This window comes from Puntigrus tetrazona, unplaced genomic scaffold, assembly GCF_018831695.1.
Source record: "Puntigrus tetrazona isolate hp1 unplaced genomic scaffold, ASM1883169v1 S000000130, whole genome shotgun sequence".
NCBI classification, from domain to species: domain Eukaryota; kingdom Metazoa; phylum Chordata; class Actinopteri; order Cypriniformes; family Cyprinidae; genus Puntigrus; species Puntigrus tetrazona.
The window spans coordinates 584439-599961 of NW_025047807.1; the positions used below are offsets into that span (position 1 = coordinate 584439).

The 15523-nt window shown below is 35.6% G+C and overlaps 1 protein-coding gene across 7 annotated transcripts in view; it reads right to left on the reverse strand.

The window, feature by feature from the left end:
- Positions 1-15523, reverse strand: part of abcc3 (ATP-binding cassette, sub-family C (CFTR/MRP), member 3) — a 50618-nt gene that overhangs the window by 33442 nt on the left and 1653 nt on the right. For all 7 annotated transcript variants that reach the window (XM_043229997.1, XM_043229995.1, XM_043229996.1 and 4 more), the window contains exons 2-3: positions 1290-1466; positions 1083-1208 (exon numbers count right to left, since the gene is read on the reverse strand). In XM_043229997.1, coding sequence (XP_043085932.1) covers positions 1083-1208; positions 1290-1466 — 303 coding nt within the window. The remainder of the gene's footprint in view (positions 1-1082; positions 1209-1289; positions 1467-15523) is intronic.

Here is a 15523-nt window from a genome sequence, read left to right on the forward strand (position 1 = left end):
TTATTGGTAATGTAACTGGACTACTTTTAGAGTACTTGTGACTAGTTTAACACATAGACTGTTTTGAAAGACAAAAGCGAGCTAAATGTAACTGTAGTCTGGTTTTATCTGGTTTTATTATTTTTGGAATGTGGTTATGTCTTCCAGACAACAAGTAATCAGTTTAGCCCTCAGTGCAACCTGCAGTTTTTTGGTGGAAATGCTAGTTAATCCTTTTTTATGAAAATTGTTTCTCATTGAGCTTTACGTGCGTGTTAAAGTCTGGATGAAATTTCTATAATGCCTGTGCTGCTAGTGAGTCAGTTTTTCCCATAAACCAGAAAAAAGGATGTTGCATAGACCCCGAAGAAATAAAAAAAAGCGTGCATTTTGTTATGTTATTGTCCTGTTTACATTTATGCTTTTGGCCAATTATTTTATTCAAAGAAAAGGCTGTACTATTTCTATATATATATATATATATATATATATATATATATATATATATATATATATATATAAATAAATATATATATATATATATATACTAAATATTATTCAGGTTTTTACATTTAATATATATAATATTAAAGCTAATATTAAATCTCCATTTAAATTTTTAAACAAAAAAATTAAAAATTAAATTTTTAAACAAAACAAAAATAATATAGTTTATACTATTAATAATTATTAATATAAAAATATGTATTAAATTGTATATTTTAAAATAGGTCAAACTAAAACTGAAATAAAAATGTATAAAACAGCAGACAAAAAAATGACAAAAATTAAACCAGAATTAAATGAAAATGAAAATAATAATAATGTTAAAAAAAAACATATTTTTAAATAATTTTTATATTAAGATGTATGTATGTTTTTCTTTTACAAAAACGAGATACTCAGATAACACTGGGGTCAGTTATAATTAAGCGCTCTCTACTCTACTATAATTAAAGGGTCTGTTTTTTCCGCTGTGCTTTTATGAAAAAGAATCAAAGCGCCCGAACTGTGCAGATTCATAAAACTAATCATGTGCTCCCAGTTCATGCTGCTGATGTGTTGATCTGTTGTTAGACACGGGTGGAAGTTACGAGACTTACCATCGTCATGCCTACTATTAGAGGGGTGACGAAATATATTGGAGGTTTAGACTGATTCTGGCTCATCTCGTGAAATGAAGAGAACAGGTCTGTCCAGCACACGATCCACAATATCAAGCCGAGAACCTGCGCACACAAACGCACCGGATCATTACGGAGAGACAGCGGAGAACCCCGGCCCGCCTCAGAGACGTTCGCATCTCCTACCGTTTTGATCCTGTTCAGGACAGACATCATGATGTAGCCTCGGTTGTTCCTCTTGAGGTAGAGGACGTAGAAAGGAGACGTGAGCCACAGGTAGATGCAGGGAGTCCATGGCAGGACGGACAGCTGAAAGCATGCTGGGAGATCCGGCAGATCCGTGTGCTTCGTGAGATTGGAGTCCTGCGGTGATGAACGCCAACGTCAGTTCAGATTCACAAAGCATTCGATCAGTTCGTGCACGGGAATCAAACCCATCAAAAAAACCACGCTCTACTGCTTGAGCTTCAAAAAAAGCGCACACACATATTAAAAATGAACATGCACTAACAACATTAAGATTTTTTTATATTCGATACGGAATATTTGAGCCGTCTCTTTATGAACTCGAGATAATACATATAATAAATACATATGCGTACTTTGAATGCTTTTCAAACTTAGGTTAAAATATAAATTCCATCAGAACTCAAATTATGATTTTTTTTATTATGACAAAAATAGCAAGTCGTACCATAAATAAAAAAAAATCTATATTTATGAATATTTTTCTAAATTAAGAATACATTTAAATAAAATAAAAAAAATAAAAGCAGAATAAAGCAAATTATATTCTAAATTAAACAGTAGTAAGAATATGCATCCTTCAGGAGTGCATTATAAATCAGTACCATAATTAATGTATCGTTCGATATTGAATATTTCTCAAATCATGTTGGGTAATTTGTTTTATTTAATTAATTTATTTTTTTTTAACTACTGAATTAGTGTTAAATCTGTTCATCTGCTGCAAATCTAAAAAATAAATAATATTTTTGCATAACGTAGCCTCCATTAAACTGCAATGAAGATTTCACTTTATTTTTTTATCGCTTAACATGTGTGCGTCCTGAAATAAAGCATTTTTTTATTTCGCTAAAACGTTGAAAAAACAGGCAATAACAAAAAACGTTTTCGCATTGCGAACTCTAGCGGCTTTCTAATCAACGGTTTTGCCCTAGGTGTCAAGAATCCTTAATATGCCACAATAAAAATGTATTTTTTAACACTTTGCATGCTAAGACTTTGCCAAACAACGGTCGTTATATTCCTCGGTCACGACAGAGACTCCGGCGTGGCAACCGTCACCAGAAAAGAGCTGCAAGCGCCATCTCCAGAGAGCCGTCTTCTCTTCTCCAGCTCAAACGGAGCAAGGAAAGAGTTAGTGTTCCTTCTCCGTGATGCTCTAGAGTCTCCAGGTCCCGGCTTTAGCCTGATTAAACTCAGGGGAACCCGAACTATTACAGCAGACACTAAATACACCGCAAGGCTTTGATAATGGAGACGTGGACATGTACGTCACTTCTACCTCGTAACGACTAGAAAGGATGAGGGTCATGCGTCACAAATAACAAAGTCATCATTAATCACTTCATTTATTTTAAATAACCCGTAAAGTATCGCATTGCTTTTTCATTTTTTTATATTTTTAATATTAATATTTTTTTAATATCACTGTTTGGGGACGGGATAACCTGGGATAAAAACAGTGAATTACACTGGAACTCTAATATGAACACAAATATGAATATTTAAAAATATATAAAAATATGAATTTATCATTCATGATGAATCAGTATATATATATATATATATATATATATATATATATATATATATATAAAACAATTATAAATGACATTAGACTTCCAAAAACATGATCAAAATTCTATATTACTTCAATATTAATAGAAATGCTAATATTTTCCAAAAGATTTTACAATCGATATGAATATGTAACTTTAAAAAGCGCACAATAAATAAGCGCCATATTATTTCAGGCGATATTACGGATTTTTTAAAATATATCCTTTAATATTGGATATTTATTAACTACGGCTTATTAAGGGTTTTTACATTTGCTACGGCAATGAAATGCATGTTTTTTAGGCTTCTTTTAGGACTAATTGATCTATTTACGTATATGTATGTTGCATTTCCACGAGAGATTTCCATGTTAAGTGACAATAAAGGCATTCCAATCAATGCAAAAGTAACAATGCATTGCTTTTCAAAGCAAGTGTGAAGTAAGACATTGTTGTGAAGCGTGACTAAGCGTCTGTCCCAGCACTGGGAGTGTGAGGATACTCAGGGACTCTCACAGGAAGCGGTCTGCGACACCTTGCGCTGCACGGCTCAGTTATGAGGTCACGAGGTCAACCGCACAAATCTGATTCCTGCTCCACTTCGCTCTTTAAACTCAGAATAACACAAGCGGCTCCCTGGGGGCTTTCAGATGCTCTTACTGCTCGTGTTAATCACCGAGATCCTTCAGAATGACCCTCTCTAAGATCTGTTAAGCTGCTAACATCTGCTCATTAGACATCTCGCATGTTTTTAGGGAACGCGGACACGGTTTACTACTAACTCCTAGCGTGTTCCCATTCAAAAACCGGAAGTAAAGCTCACGCTGTGCTACGTTTAAATGACTTCACTTGTTTTTTTCCATCCAAAGATTGGTAATAATACGGCGTGACAAAAAAAAGTTTGTAGGCCGGTCGTTTTTTGACTTTGAATATGTCCTAAAACTGATTCAGGGTTTGGTTTGCAAAGTCGGCGAGTTGCGGTCCAACGAGATAACATGAACTAGTCGTTTGAGGGCGGAAAAAAACGCTCGTTGGGTCAAAATGAGCACTAAAGGAGAAGTTTAGTTCATTTCATTCACTTTCAAGATCAGTGAACAAAGGCTAAGGTTCATGATGCATGCAAAAGCATCCTAAAAGCGACGCATACGGTTATATTGAACCCATACCACAGCTATATACTGTATGACTTCAGAAAATCCTGATATCCAGCCTATACCGTTGTGTCCCGCTCGTTCAGAAGACAAACGGCCAACGTGGACACTTTTGGGTGAACTTTCACTTTAAATTGTCAACAAGTTCCTCACGAAGCGACGGCTTCGGCAGACCCGTACAAAGACGCTCGCGTCATAAATCATTTGCGTTGCTTTTAAATTTGTCGCGGTGACAGACTTCTACTCGTTGGTGAGCTTCCACACACGTGCTTCTCTGAACTTGACTGAAGTCCTCGCGCAGCAAGTTCTTGGCCGGCTCTGGGTGTCCCGTCCTTTTTATCTGAGCCACGGCCTTCAAACCACGTGCGTTTCTCATAAGGTCACAACGAGATCTCCCCTCAGTCATTTCTCGTGAACGGCCGTTTAATAATAGATTAGAAACGATTCCAACTTCCTTCAATCAGTACAGTACTATCTATGAAGATTGAAAACTCTGTTGAAGCTATATAGCTGCGCTTTTCATTGGAACGCCGCGCTTTCAAATAAAAATGCGACTCGACTTGTATATCTACTGGAAACCCAATGCTGATGTTTGAATTTGTCCTACTCGCTAAACAGGAACTCGGACAAGTGGGAGTAAAGAAGAAGGCGGGGCTAAACAAACAATTATGATCGTAAAACACCACCCGTAGACACCCAGCTAACATTTACACGTATATTAAATCAAGTTTTTAATGCTCAACGGACAAATATGGATGCTTTATGCAATATATGTTTATAATTAGTGAACATAGAGCATGTTACGAAGGTCACGGATGTTTTTTAAAGACCTTATTCATGGCTATTGCACACGTGATATACCAGGTTTCTAGTACTTCTTTTTATTGGCACTGAGCAATTCATCTCAGCCGAACGAAACAAACTGTGATTGGTTGTTTGACATGTCAGTCAAACGGCCTCATGAGGGGCCTTGGCCAATGAACGCTACCATGTTCACATTTTCAGGGCATCTGAACACGCAAAATGTGCATTTATTATCATATTTGTTTGCCTTTCTTTGTCCACACACTGTATTGTGATGCAGCTGAATTCTCAATTGATTAATACATTTTCAGAATATGAAACAGTGGCTACAATGACATTTCAACTCGCCCCGATTTACACGAAACTGCATCAGTTTGGTAAAAATAAGCGTAGGATAGTGTAAACGAGCGCAAATGGCATAAACAGACAGCATAGGCATTCAAAAATAGGAGTAGAAAATGTCTGAGAGCAGAAAAAACAGATATTATTTGATATTAATAAGATTATGTGAATTGAATTGCAATGTTTGGGGTTGAAATAGAGAACGTGACCTATCTGAATAGTACATTTTTTTATTAAATGTTGTTAAACGTGTTACAAGTAGCTACATTTCAGTAGGTTTGTAAACGTTAAAAACCGACTGGACCAAAAGAAAGAAAAAAAAAGACCAGCCGTTCCCTGCACCCTCAGTAAGATAAACACAGCTGCTGTTCCTCTCTGTCTGTCAGCATCACTCTGATGTGTGTGTGTGTGTGTGTGTGTGTTTCCCAGGTCCACCAACTGAAATGTGTGTGCGCAGCATCAGAGCTAACAGGAAAAGTTCTCGTAACTTTAATTAATGCTATTGTAAAGTTACCTAACCATTAGAGAACAAAACGTTCTTAAAGTGATGTATATGGAATGTTCTAATAATTCTATAATATTCGATATACGTTCTCATGACATTGAGAGAAAACACTCTGAGAACAAAGTTCTAATTGTAATTGATGAACGTTCTAAGAAACGTTTTTGTAACATCATTTAAACAACATTCTAATCACAGTAAGAAGACTAGACACTTTAATGTAGAATATTAAACTTAGTATATTAAAATGAACTTTAAAACAACATTGTGTTCAAATAATTCATGGCAAAAAAACATTTTAATGTTTTAAGAATAAAAAATAATCTTTAATCTTTTAAATAATGTTTTTTTTAAATAATTTTGGTGAAAATAATGTTGTAAGCAATGCGTTATATAAATAAAATTCTAATCGTGACAATTAAATGTTTTGAGAAAATTAAAAATCAGTTTCCAAATAATATAATAATAATTAACATTTAATAATATAATAATAATAATAATAACATTTGAAAAATTTGATTAGCAGAACATTTTTAAAAAATGTTTGTGAAACATTTAAGTAATATTCTAATCGCAAAAAACCTTAGAAAACGTTTAAATATTGTTTATTATTGGTGAAGTAAATGTAGTGTTACGAGAACCATTTCTGTCATCTTTAAATGATGTGTATTCGCAGCAAGACATTTTGAGAAACATTTCACAACAACGTTCCAGCAATGTTTGCATAACCTAAACCTGTAACCTGCCATGCATTTAGTGCTGTGGCTGAAAAGCTGCATGCGTTTCGTTTAAAAGAATAAACAACACTCAACATTTTTCTCTCTCTCTCTCACGCGAAGCTTGCTGAGGGAAGAGTAGCGTTTGTAACGCCGCAGCGTTTCTGTCTTAAAGGATTACCAGCGCAGAAGCCTGTCTGTTCTGATCCAGACGACTCGTGTTCTCTTCCTGAAGGCCGCAGGAAGGTCGGCGTTCTCTTTGTGCGCATCTATTGATCTCGATCTGTGAATTATGCAAACAGCGCTCAGGCACACCTAGCAAACCAGAAGAGGAGCATTCCTTCGGGCTCTTTCCTGAACCTCTGGAGGCACTCCTCTTACATGACGCGCACTACACTCTCAGCCGGCCAAACATACCACGACTCGTAAACGAGCCGATACACATTTGGTCAGGATATGTGCTTTTGTGATTTAAAGGCTGTGTATGTTCTATTTCAAGAAAGCAATACGCAATATATATATATACTTGGGGAGAGAAGACATTAAAAACATTTTATGAAGTTATATATACAGATGACAAAAAAGTTATTGTTTTAATTTAACTTGATAATTTTAATTTAATTAATTTAATTTAACTTAAAATATATATATATATATATATATATATATATATATATATATATATATATATATATATTTTTTTTATATATATATATATATATATATATATATATATATATATATATATATATATATATATATATATACACACATATGTGTGTTTTTGTACTATTTACATTATACACACATATATACTTTGAAAATATTTCCACGTATATATAATTACAACATATTTTGCTTAAAATATACACATGCATGTGTGTGCATTTATATATAACATTAAGTTATATTCTTACTTATTTCAATTTTTAATGTTCGGTTTTTTAAAAAGCAAATCGTTATGCAATTATTGTCTGAAAAGCGATATCGTTCTAAGAAATCCAGAGCTTGTTTTTTTTTTTTTTTTTTTTTTTTTTACAGTGAAATAAAAGCCCATTTCCTGTCTTTCTAATACAGCTACAAACACGCCCTCGCCACGAAGAGGTTTAACAACCCACAGAACGGCCCCGCCTCCACAGGAACAGGAGAGGTGCGAGATGGAAATGACACACGCTTTTCTGAAAGCAGCGTAAAGCCAGAAACAAAAGCTTCAACCCTTTGCCCGGTTTTTAAACTAAAGCTGAACTCAGAGGAAACACCTCACTGATAAACGGTCTCAGGCACGTCAGGAGGAAACACTATGGTGATATTTTGGCCTGCAGAGAAGGGCAGTAAATGGTTTCAGCGGACGCATATGCTGTGTTTGAATAAACGTAGTAAATCACTGGGCCCTTGTGTTTGTTATTGGGTGAAGATCAGTCGTGAACCGCTCCATTACTCTTACTCTACAAACAAGACGCAATCTCAAAGACTCTATGACAGTCAGAAGCGTTCACTATTCACCGTGTATTACATAAATGATGCAGACGAATGTAAAGATGTCGTGCCCTGGGGCTTTACGATTTTCTACACGAGACAAAGCTCGAAAGCAAACGCAACATTTATTTACGCTAAGCGCAGCTAATAAAACTTTTTTGTTTTAATCAACGCATTTTTGAGACTTTAGGGTTATTGTAGGCTAAACGCAAATTGAAAATAAAACTTTTTTTGTTTTAATATAAATGAAAATATATGTTATAATAGTACTAAAACTATAATAAAAACACTTAAAAATGACAAAATTACTAAAATGTACAAAATAGAAAAGTATTTAAATGCTCCAATGACACTAAGAATTGTGCAACCAGCCTATCGTTTTGTCATTTGTAACAAAAATGCATTAATTTGCACAAGAATGCACTGGAGACGTCTTTCCCAGACGCTGTCTCATTCCTCTCCAGGCTAATAAGACCAGAAGTTCTTGATGGAGCACTTCAAAGCTGCTCTTTGTTGCTGGAGATTACCGGCGTCGTTACGTCCCTCAGGTTTAACGGGAAAACCCGCAGAAAGCCGGTCGAATTATTCACTGAAAGGTGCATTCATATCGAAAGTGGCCAAATCAGAAACTATTCAGTTCTTTTAATGATTTTCCCTCGTTGCACGAGCATATCTCGCGTGCGTTTATTTTCCCGCGCTGTCGAGGGAAAGGTGTTTGTTGGGTTTTTGCTCGTTTTATCCGGTATGACGGGACCACGGGGCAGCTGCCCTCGTCCTGCAGGGCCTCGGCGGGCTCACACAAACACACACTGAGAGTCCGGAGCGCAGTAATGGGACGCAGATGGACAGAGGAGCAGCTAGAAAACATTAGGATATCAGGACGGAGATAAACTTCTGCAGTGGCAGAGGAAGTGATATCTTAAAATCAGCAATCTATTATCATTCGTGCATATATTACAAACTCTGTACCGAAGCATAAAAATACCATCATGTAATATTTAAGAAACATGCTGAGTTAACATACATAGCCGGAATGTCTGTGTTTGTTTCGGTCCGTGAAACCCCGCCCACCGCCAGGTCAACCAATAGTGTTCCAGCACCCCGGGTTGCCAGTTAGAGGAAAATACAGCTTATTTCATTTCATTTATCGTCGTGTGTGCTCTTTCTGTACCGTTTACTCTCATTCTTCTTGTTATTATGATTTGATGGTTTTATTACTGTTTTGCTCCCCGTCCTTTCTGTTCCTGTTTGTTGGCTCTGCTATGTTATGATCGTGTGTCTCTTCTCGTTCCTGTGTATGTTCCCCTTGTTTGGATTAAAGTAAAGGCTGCTGAACTGTTGTTTTTTCCTGCACAGAGCGTGACAGTAACTGTTTGCTCTTTTTAGCGAGAAACGAAATACGTAACAATAAGTACATATTACTGCAACACTAGAGGCGCCTTTCATTTCCTTTCACACATGTTCTGATTAATATCGCACAATTACTTGAAAACAAAAAAATCTAAAAGGAAGCTGACACATATATATATATATATATATATATATATATATATATATATATATATATATATATATATACTTCAAATTTTCATGTTTCGATTAATGCGATTAATTATTCATTTAAAAGAAATATTATTTGAATTTGTTAAAAAAATACTGAAGCATTAAGTTTAGTTTTTTTTTAACTATTTATTATACACAGTTTATAATATTTTAATATTTGAATTACCTAAGATTAATGAACGTTTAGAATTTTTCATTGGGAGTTTGTTAACTAATTACTTAACTAATACGTTCGAAATCCTGAATGATTTGCAATAAGAAACATTTTTAGGCGTTTCGAAGTGCTCGCGATAACAATACCACGCATATTCAGTATCGTGATATATCTATCGCCTTATCGAATGCTGGCACACACACACACACACACACATGTTGGTGTTTGTGGTTTATGAGGATGGTTTTTATACTGTACTCCAACCCAACAGCTAAATCAACTATAGGCTTTCAAAAAAACACCACTTAGTACTTTAAGCAAGCCTTTTGAATTACGGGGACATAAGTAGTGTCCTCATAAACCACCTTTAAATTGTAAAACCTCAAAGACAAATGTGTGCCCCTGTAAAGCACAAAAACCAGCACACACACACACACACAATGAACACATTACAATAGCAAAACTTTCTAATTCTCAAAGTTATGTCAAATGTTAATGTAAAACCTAATTATGAATGGATAAGGTTCATAAAGCCTTGATACTTTAATACTACAAGTGGGCTTAAGGATCGAGCGAATGAATGCTATAAAGATGTAGAATGACCTCTTTCATGAGCTTAATCGCTGAAGTCAGCCCAGGACAGACACCTCGAGTATCCGACCCACATTTCCAATCCTCAGAGCGATTCTTAGAAAGCCCGTCCCGCACGTTCAGACCGCCCAGCCAAGCCCCGTCAGGACACACTCTTCATATGAGGAGGTCGCGACGTCGCAAAGTCATAGTGTTGAGGGAGGAAGCACGGTTAACAATGAACTCGTGCCTTTAACGGCTTCACGGGTCAGACCCGGACGAAGCACAGCTGCAAAACTCTTAAACATCGAGCTCTTTCATCAGCCGTTAAAAAGCCAACCCACGTTGGTTTAGCCAAGTTCGCCCACAGAGATGAATTAAAGCGCGAGATCTGCTTTAATGCTACATACGCATACGACTGGACCGACGCGATCGTTCATAGAGAGCATCAAACACGCTCGGGGATCAGGTTCGGACTGATCTAAACGTGCTTTCGGATTCGGACGTGACACAAAATGGGACGCGAGCACCGACTTTTGCTTTCCTTTCGTAGCGAGGAGCACTGTATCTCCTTCCCAAGCTATCGTTTGACCAGGATGGCGAGCAAACCCACACGAGGGGGATTTCACAGGGCTACGATGAGGAAGAGAAACCCAAAAGACTTATTTATAGACGCCGGTTTTCCCATTTCCATTGTTAAAGAGCCCATTATGTGGTCATTTGCGGCCTTGTTACAACTCAATAATTGACACGTGCATTAAAACGCATCATTAAGGACATCGAAAATCAACTTTAAGCCGTAATTAGTGGCTTTTTTTTCAGTGCAAGGGCAACGCTGGCTTGTAACGAACTGCCTCGTTCTGCTTTGCTCGACCTAAAGCCGTCGTGCGTGTTGCTACATGTCGCTGCAAGTTACTAAACCAAGTTTTACTTCCCTGGAAAGTGAGCGGTGGCGAGTTTGGGTCAAGAGACTGTGAAGAGTTAGAGCTGAATGCAGATGTTTCTGACTTTCTGGAATGGTTTCGATAATATTTGCACACGAAGAGCTTAAAAAGATTAAAGCTGAACTAGATTTGTGTTTATACCAGCGCTCACAGAACAACGCTGCTATGTTTTTTCATTTTCATTCTTTTTTTTGGTCATTTCTTCATACAACACAGAATTTTAATATCTAAAATAAATCTTTTAATATGCATTTTATATTACTTATACAATTAAATCATCCTTATTATTTATATTAAATAAAATATCTAAAATTATGATCAGAACTTACGACCTGTTTCCAACAAATACGGTTCATTTTTCATGAAGGATAAAGTGGATTATTTATTATTATTTTGGCACAGAATACATACAAAAAATGCAAAAGTTCAAAACCTGATACAGATTTATATGTAATACTACAGAAATTTAAAAAAAGGGCTACTATCAAAACAATTCTATGTATCTGAACACCTACACACGGTTTAATTTCTATTTCTTGTATAAAAGTAGAATAGTAGATGAGTTTGTTTCTTCATCAGATTTTGTCTCAAGCAGTGAATGGGTGCCGTCAGAATGACATTACATGCAACTGCTAACATAAAAGCCAATCAGGTAATGTCTTGTGAAACCAAAAGCTGTGTGTTTGTACGAAAAACAAATCCATCGCTAAAGTGCATGAGCCGCAATAACTCTGAAAATGCTGTAAGATTTCTCTCTTGATTCAGTCCAGACCACTTTTTCACCGTTATTACGGTTTTTAGACTGTATTTCAGTACAAAAATTATTTTTTTTGTTTCACAAACCATGCAGCTTTTGTCTTCTCAAGACATCGACCGGCTGCCTCGAGAGGCGTCGATTATCGCCGCGTTTTTTTATTCCGACGGCACCCATTCACAAGCGATGCAACGCCGCATTTCTCCAAACCCGTCCGTTTTGCGTCTGCGCTACTTTTTTAAATCGCAGAAAACCATCAATGCCCGTGAAAGCGCATGCTTAGTGGCATAATTTAGGCGTTTTCCTGAATCGGCCGCGCCGCTAATAGGGATTAATTCAAGCAGACGTGAAATATATATCCGGGGGGCGAAAGCGACGAAACCGATGCCAGTCGCAACGAGACAATCCTGGCAAAATCCAGTAGGTCGCCGACGCGGGGGTCGAAAGAGGTGACGGATCTGAACCGGAGCAGACCTAAGTGACCTTACCTGACGTTTCACACACGCCAGTAATTGCTTTAGCTCTCGTTATAGTAACACTCGGTATTAACGATTCGGAGGTAATCCCCCGTGGATTAAATACTTTGTGCTCATTTGAAATTGGGACATGCTACAAGTAACTCCCGCTGATCCCAGTTCAGTTCATTGCTTTTCTCCAGCCGCTTGTTTACGGATTTCACCTAAATATGAAACGTGAAATCAATGCCATAAATGACATATGATACCACGAAACAGTTACAAAGCTGGGTAACGTTTTATCTCAGTAAATGGCATCGGTTTCTTTTCAAAATTGTACTGGAGAGGTTTACATGAACACATGGGCTGATAGATATCCTTGGATCATATCAGTTCTTTCTCATTTCTTTTAACGCTCGCTTACATATAAAAAAATACCCATCATTTAAATAACTTCATTGAAGTCTCACAATGAATATTCATTTTTAAAACCGTGCACGTTATGACGCCACTGTTTTTAAAACAGTATTATATTGAATTTTAATAAATATTTAAATAAAAATGAACCATGATTCATCGTTTGACAGCTCTACATTTTATATAATATCTTTATATAAAGTTTAGAGCTGTCAATCATGATTAATCAGATTCAAAGTAAAAGTTTTTGCTTACATTATTTATTACAAATTATATATTATATTATATATAATATTTTCAAAATATATACTGATATAAATTATATATATATATATATATATATAATTTAATATCATATATCATATAATTTAATATTTATATTATATATATATATAATATAAATTATATATATATATATATAATTTAATATAAATATATATAATTTATATCAGTGTATATTTTGAAAATATTTTACGTTTATACATTTATATTTTAATTTTATAATATATATAAATATATTTAATATATAAACAAATTGCTTTAACATATTCATGCGTGTATTTGTATTTATATATACATAATAAATACACAACGTTTACTCTGGATGCGATTAATCATGATTAATAATTTGACAGCACTAATAAAATGCAATAAATAGTAAATGAATCATTTTTTCTAAATAAAAATATGTTATACACTATATTTTTGTACAATTTCTAAAACTAAAATATCTTTAATATATACAATAAATTCCAGCTCGTCTCCTGATCGGCTGAGATTGATTTCCACCGAGCCGTAGTTTTCATCGCTTCCAGCCGACGCATCCTGGAAACACTTTCCCGCATCGCAACGACTATCTCCGCCAGAAAACAGCATCTTTCACCACGACAGCACAAGTTCGTCTTCAACGCTCTTCTGCGATGGCGGCCGCGACCAATGAAGGCGTTCGAGGGCGTTCGAGGACGCGGGATGTGGAGCGAGCGGGAGAAGCGGAGATGAAGAAGGAGCGGGGGAGAAATGTCGATGCAGAGAGAGCGTGCCGTTACCTTACGTGACCTGAGCGAGCACAATGAAACGAGCTGAATGCAGCCAGACAGCGGCGTCTCGGTCTATACAGTCTAAAACACAGGATTCAAAAGAGCTGCTAAAAAGCACGAAAGCGTCTTATATGACTGCGTGCCGAGGATGCAGGATCTAATCACTGCATCACGGGGTTAACGGCAATAAAAGAGTGAATATATCTATAATATACTGAGACCAAATAGCTTATGAAAACTGCGTGTGCGTTGAATGTTGCGCTGGCTTGATCTTAAAAACCTGGAAACCTGAAACTCAGTATGACTTAATGAGAATATTAAACTGAAGTTACAGAGCTATTTTCTGTTACGTTACAGTAAATGCAGAATGGTTTCACAAGCCTCGAGCTTCCTCTGTCTGTCCAGTTGGTTTTCGCCACAGGAAACTGATTCTTGAGACATGACGATGATGATTCGAGAGATCAGATGGGCATAAAACATATTGGATTTTTATGCAAAATATAGATATATGCATTTTTTTTTCACACTGTTCTCTCTACAGCTTTTATGCAACGCATTATGTAATTTCATTAATATTTCATTAAAATGCATTGCGATATCTGCAAACGTCCTGTGTTTATATGAACTTTCTAAATGTGTAACAATTCATTTTATAAGCTTTAAAAATGTGCTTTAATTCATTTCTTTTTTTACATGCAATGCATTTGCAAGAAATCATTTGTGTATTAAACGTACTTCATTTTCAGAGCATTATATATACAAGAATTCAAGCAAATGTCTTAATATTACTAATTAAAGTAGAGATGCACTGAATGTTTGGCAACTAAAATTGTATTTGTACAGTAAAAAAAGTAAATTTTAAGCTAAATATTGCTTTGTTGTTATAATTATAAATATACATAAACATATACATATATATATATATATATATATATATATATATACACACATATATATAAGAAATGTTTAAACGTAAGTAAATGTTATTAAATTGCTTTTTTGAAATTTATATATATATATATTTCATAAGTTTCATGATAAATAAATAATACTCTTTTCATTTTTATTTTATAGAATTTTAATATCTATATTAATAGATCTTAATATTAAATGTAGCGCTGTTAAACAATGATTCACGATTAATCAGATTAAAAATACATTTTTGTATATTAATATGTGTGTGTGTGTGTATATAATATATATAGCCAACTGCAGTTTGATAGAGAGTTGTCAAACATACATATATATATATATATATATATATATATATATATATATATATATATATATACTAAATAATACATAATTAGAAAACTTCAAGAAAACATTTCTTTTTTTTCTATTGGCTCGTTTCAGGTCTATTGAAACTGAATATATGACATGACTTTTAATCTCATATTAGGTTGCTGTAAGGACAAGCACATGATTTCTGCACTTGCCTATCCTGTTTTGACCCCGCACTCTGTGACTGACGTTTCCCTTCGCGTTTCTTCTTAACCTACATAGCGTTTATCGTCTGTAACGCCGACTGACTGCACGGGCCCCTCTGAGAGCCTAATGACCCCGAGAATAAGCCTTCGCTGTGTCTGTCCGGCTAACTAGGCCACGCACACGGACGCCATTACCTCCGATAACCTCGTAAACAACAGAAAGTTCTCTCCAGAAGCTGCGACGAGGCCCGACCCCAGATAAACAGACATGAGAGGTGAACAACACGTCACGCCACGCGG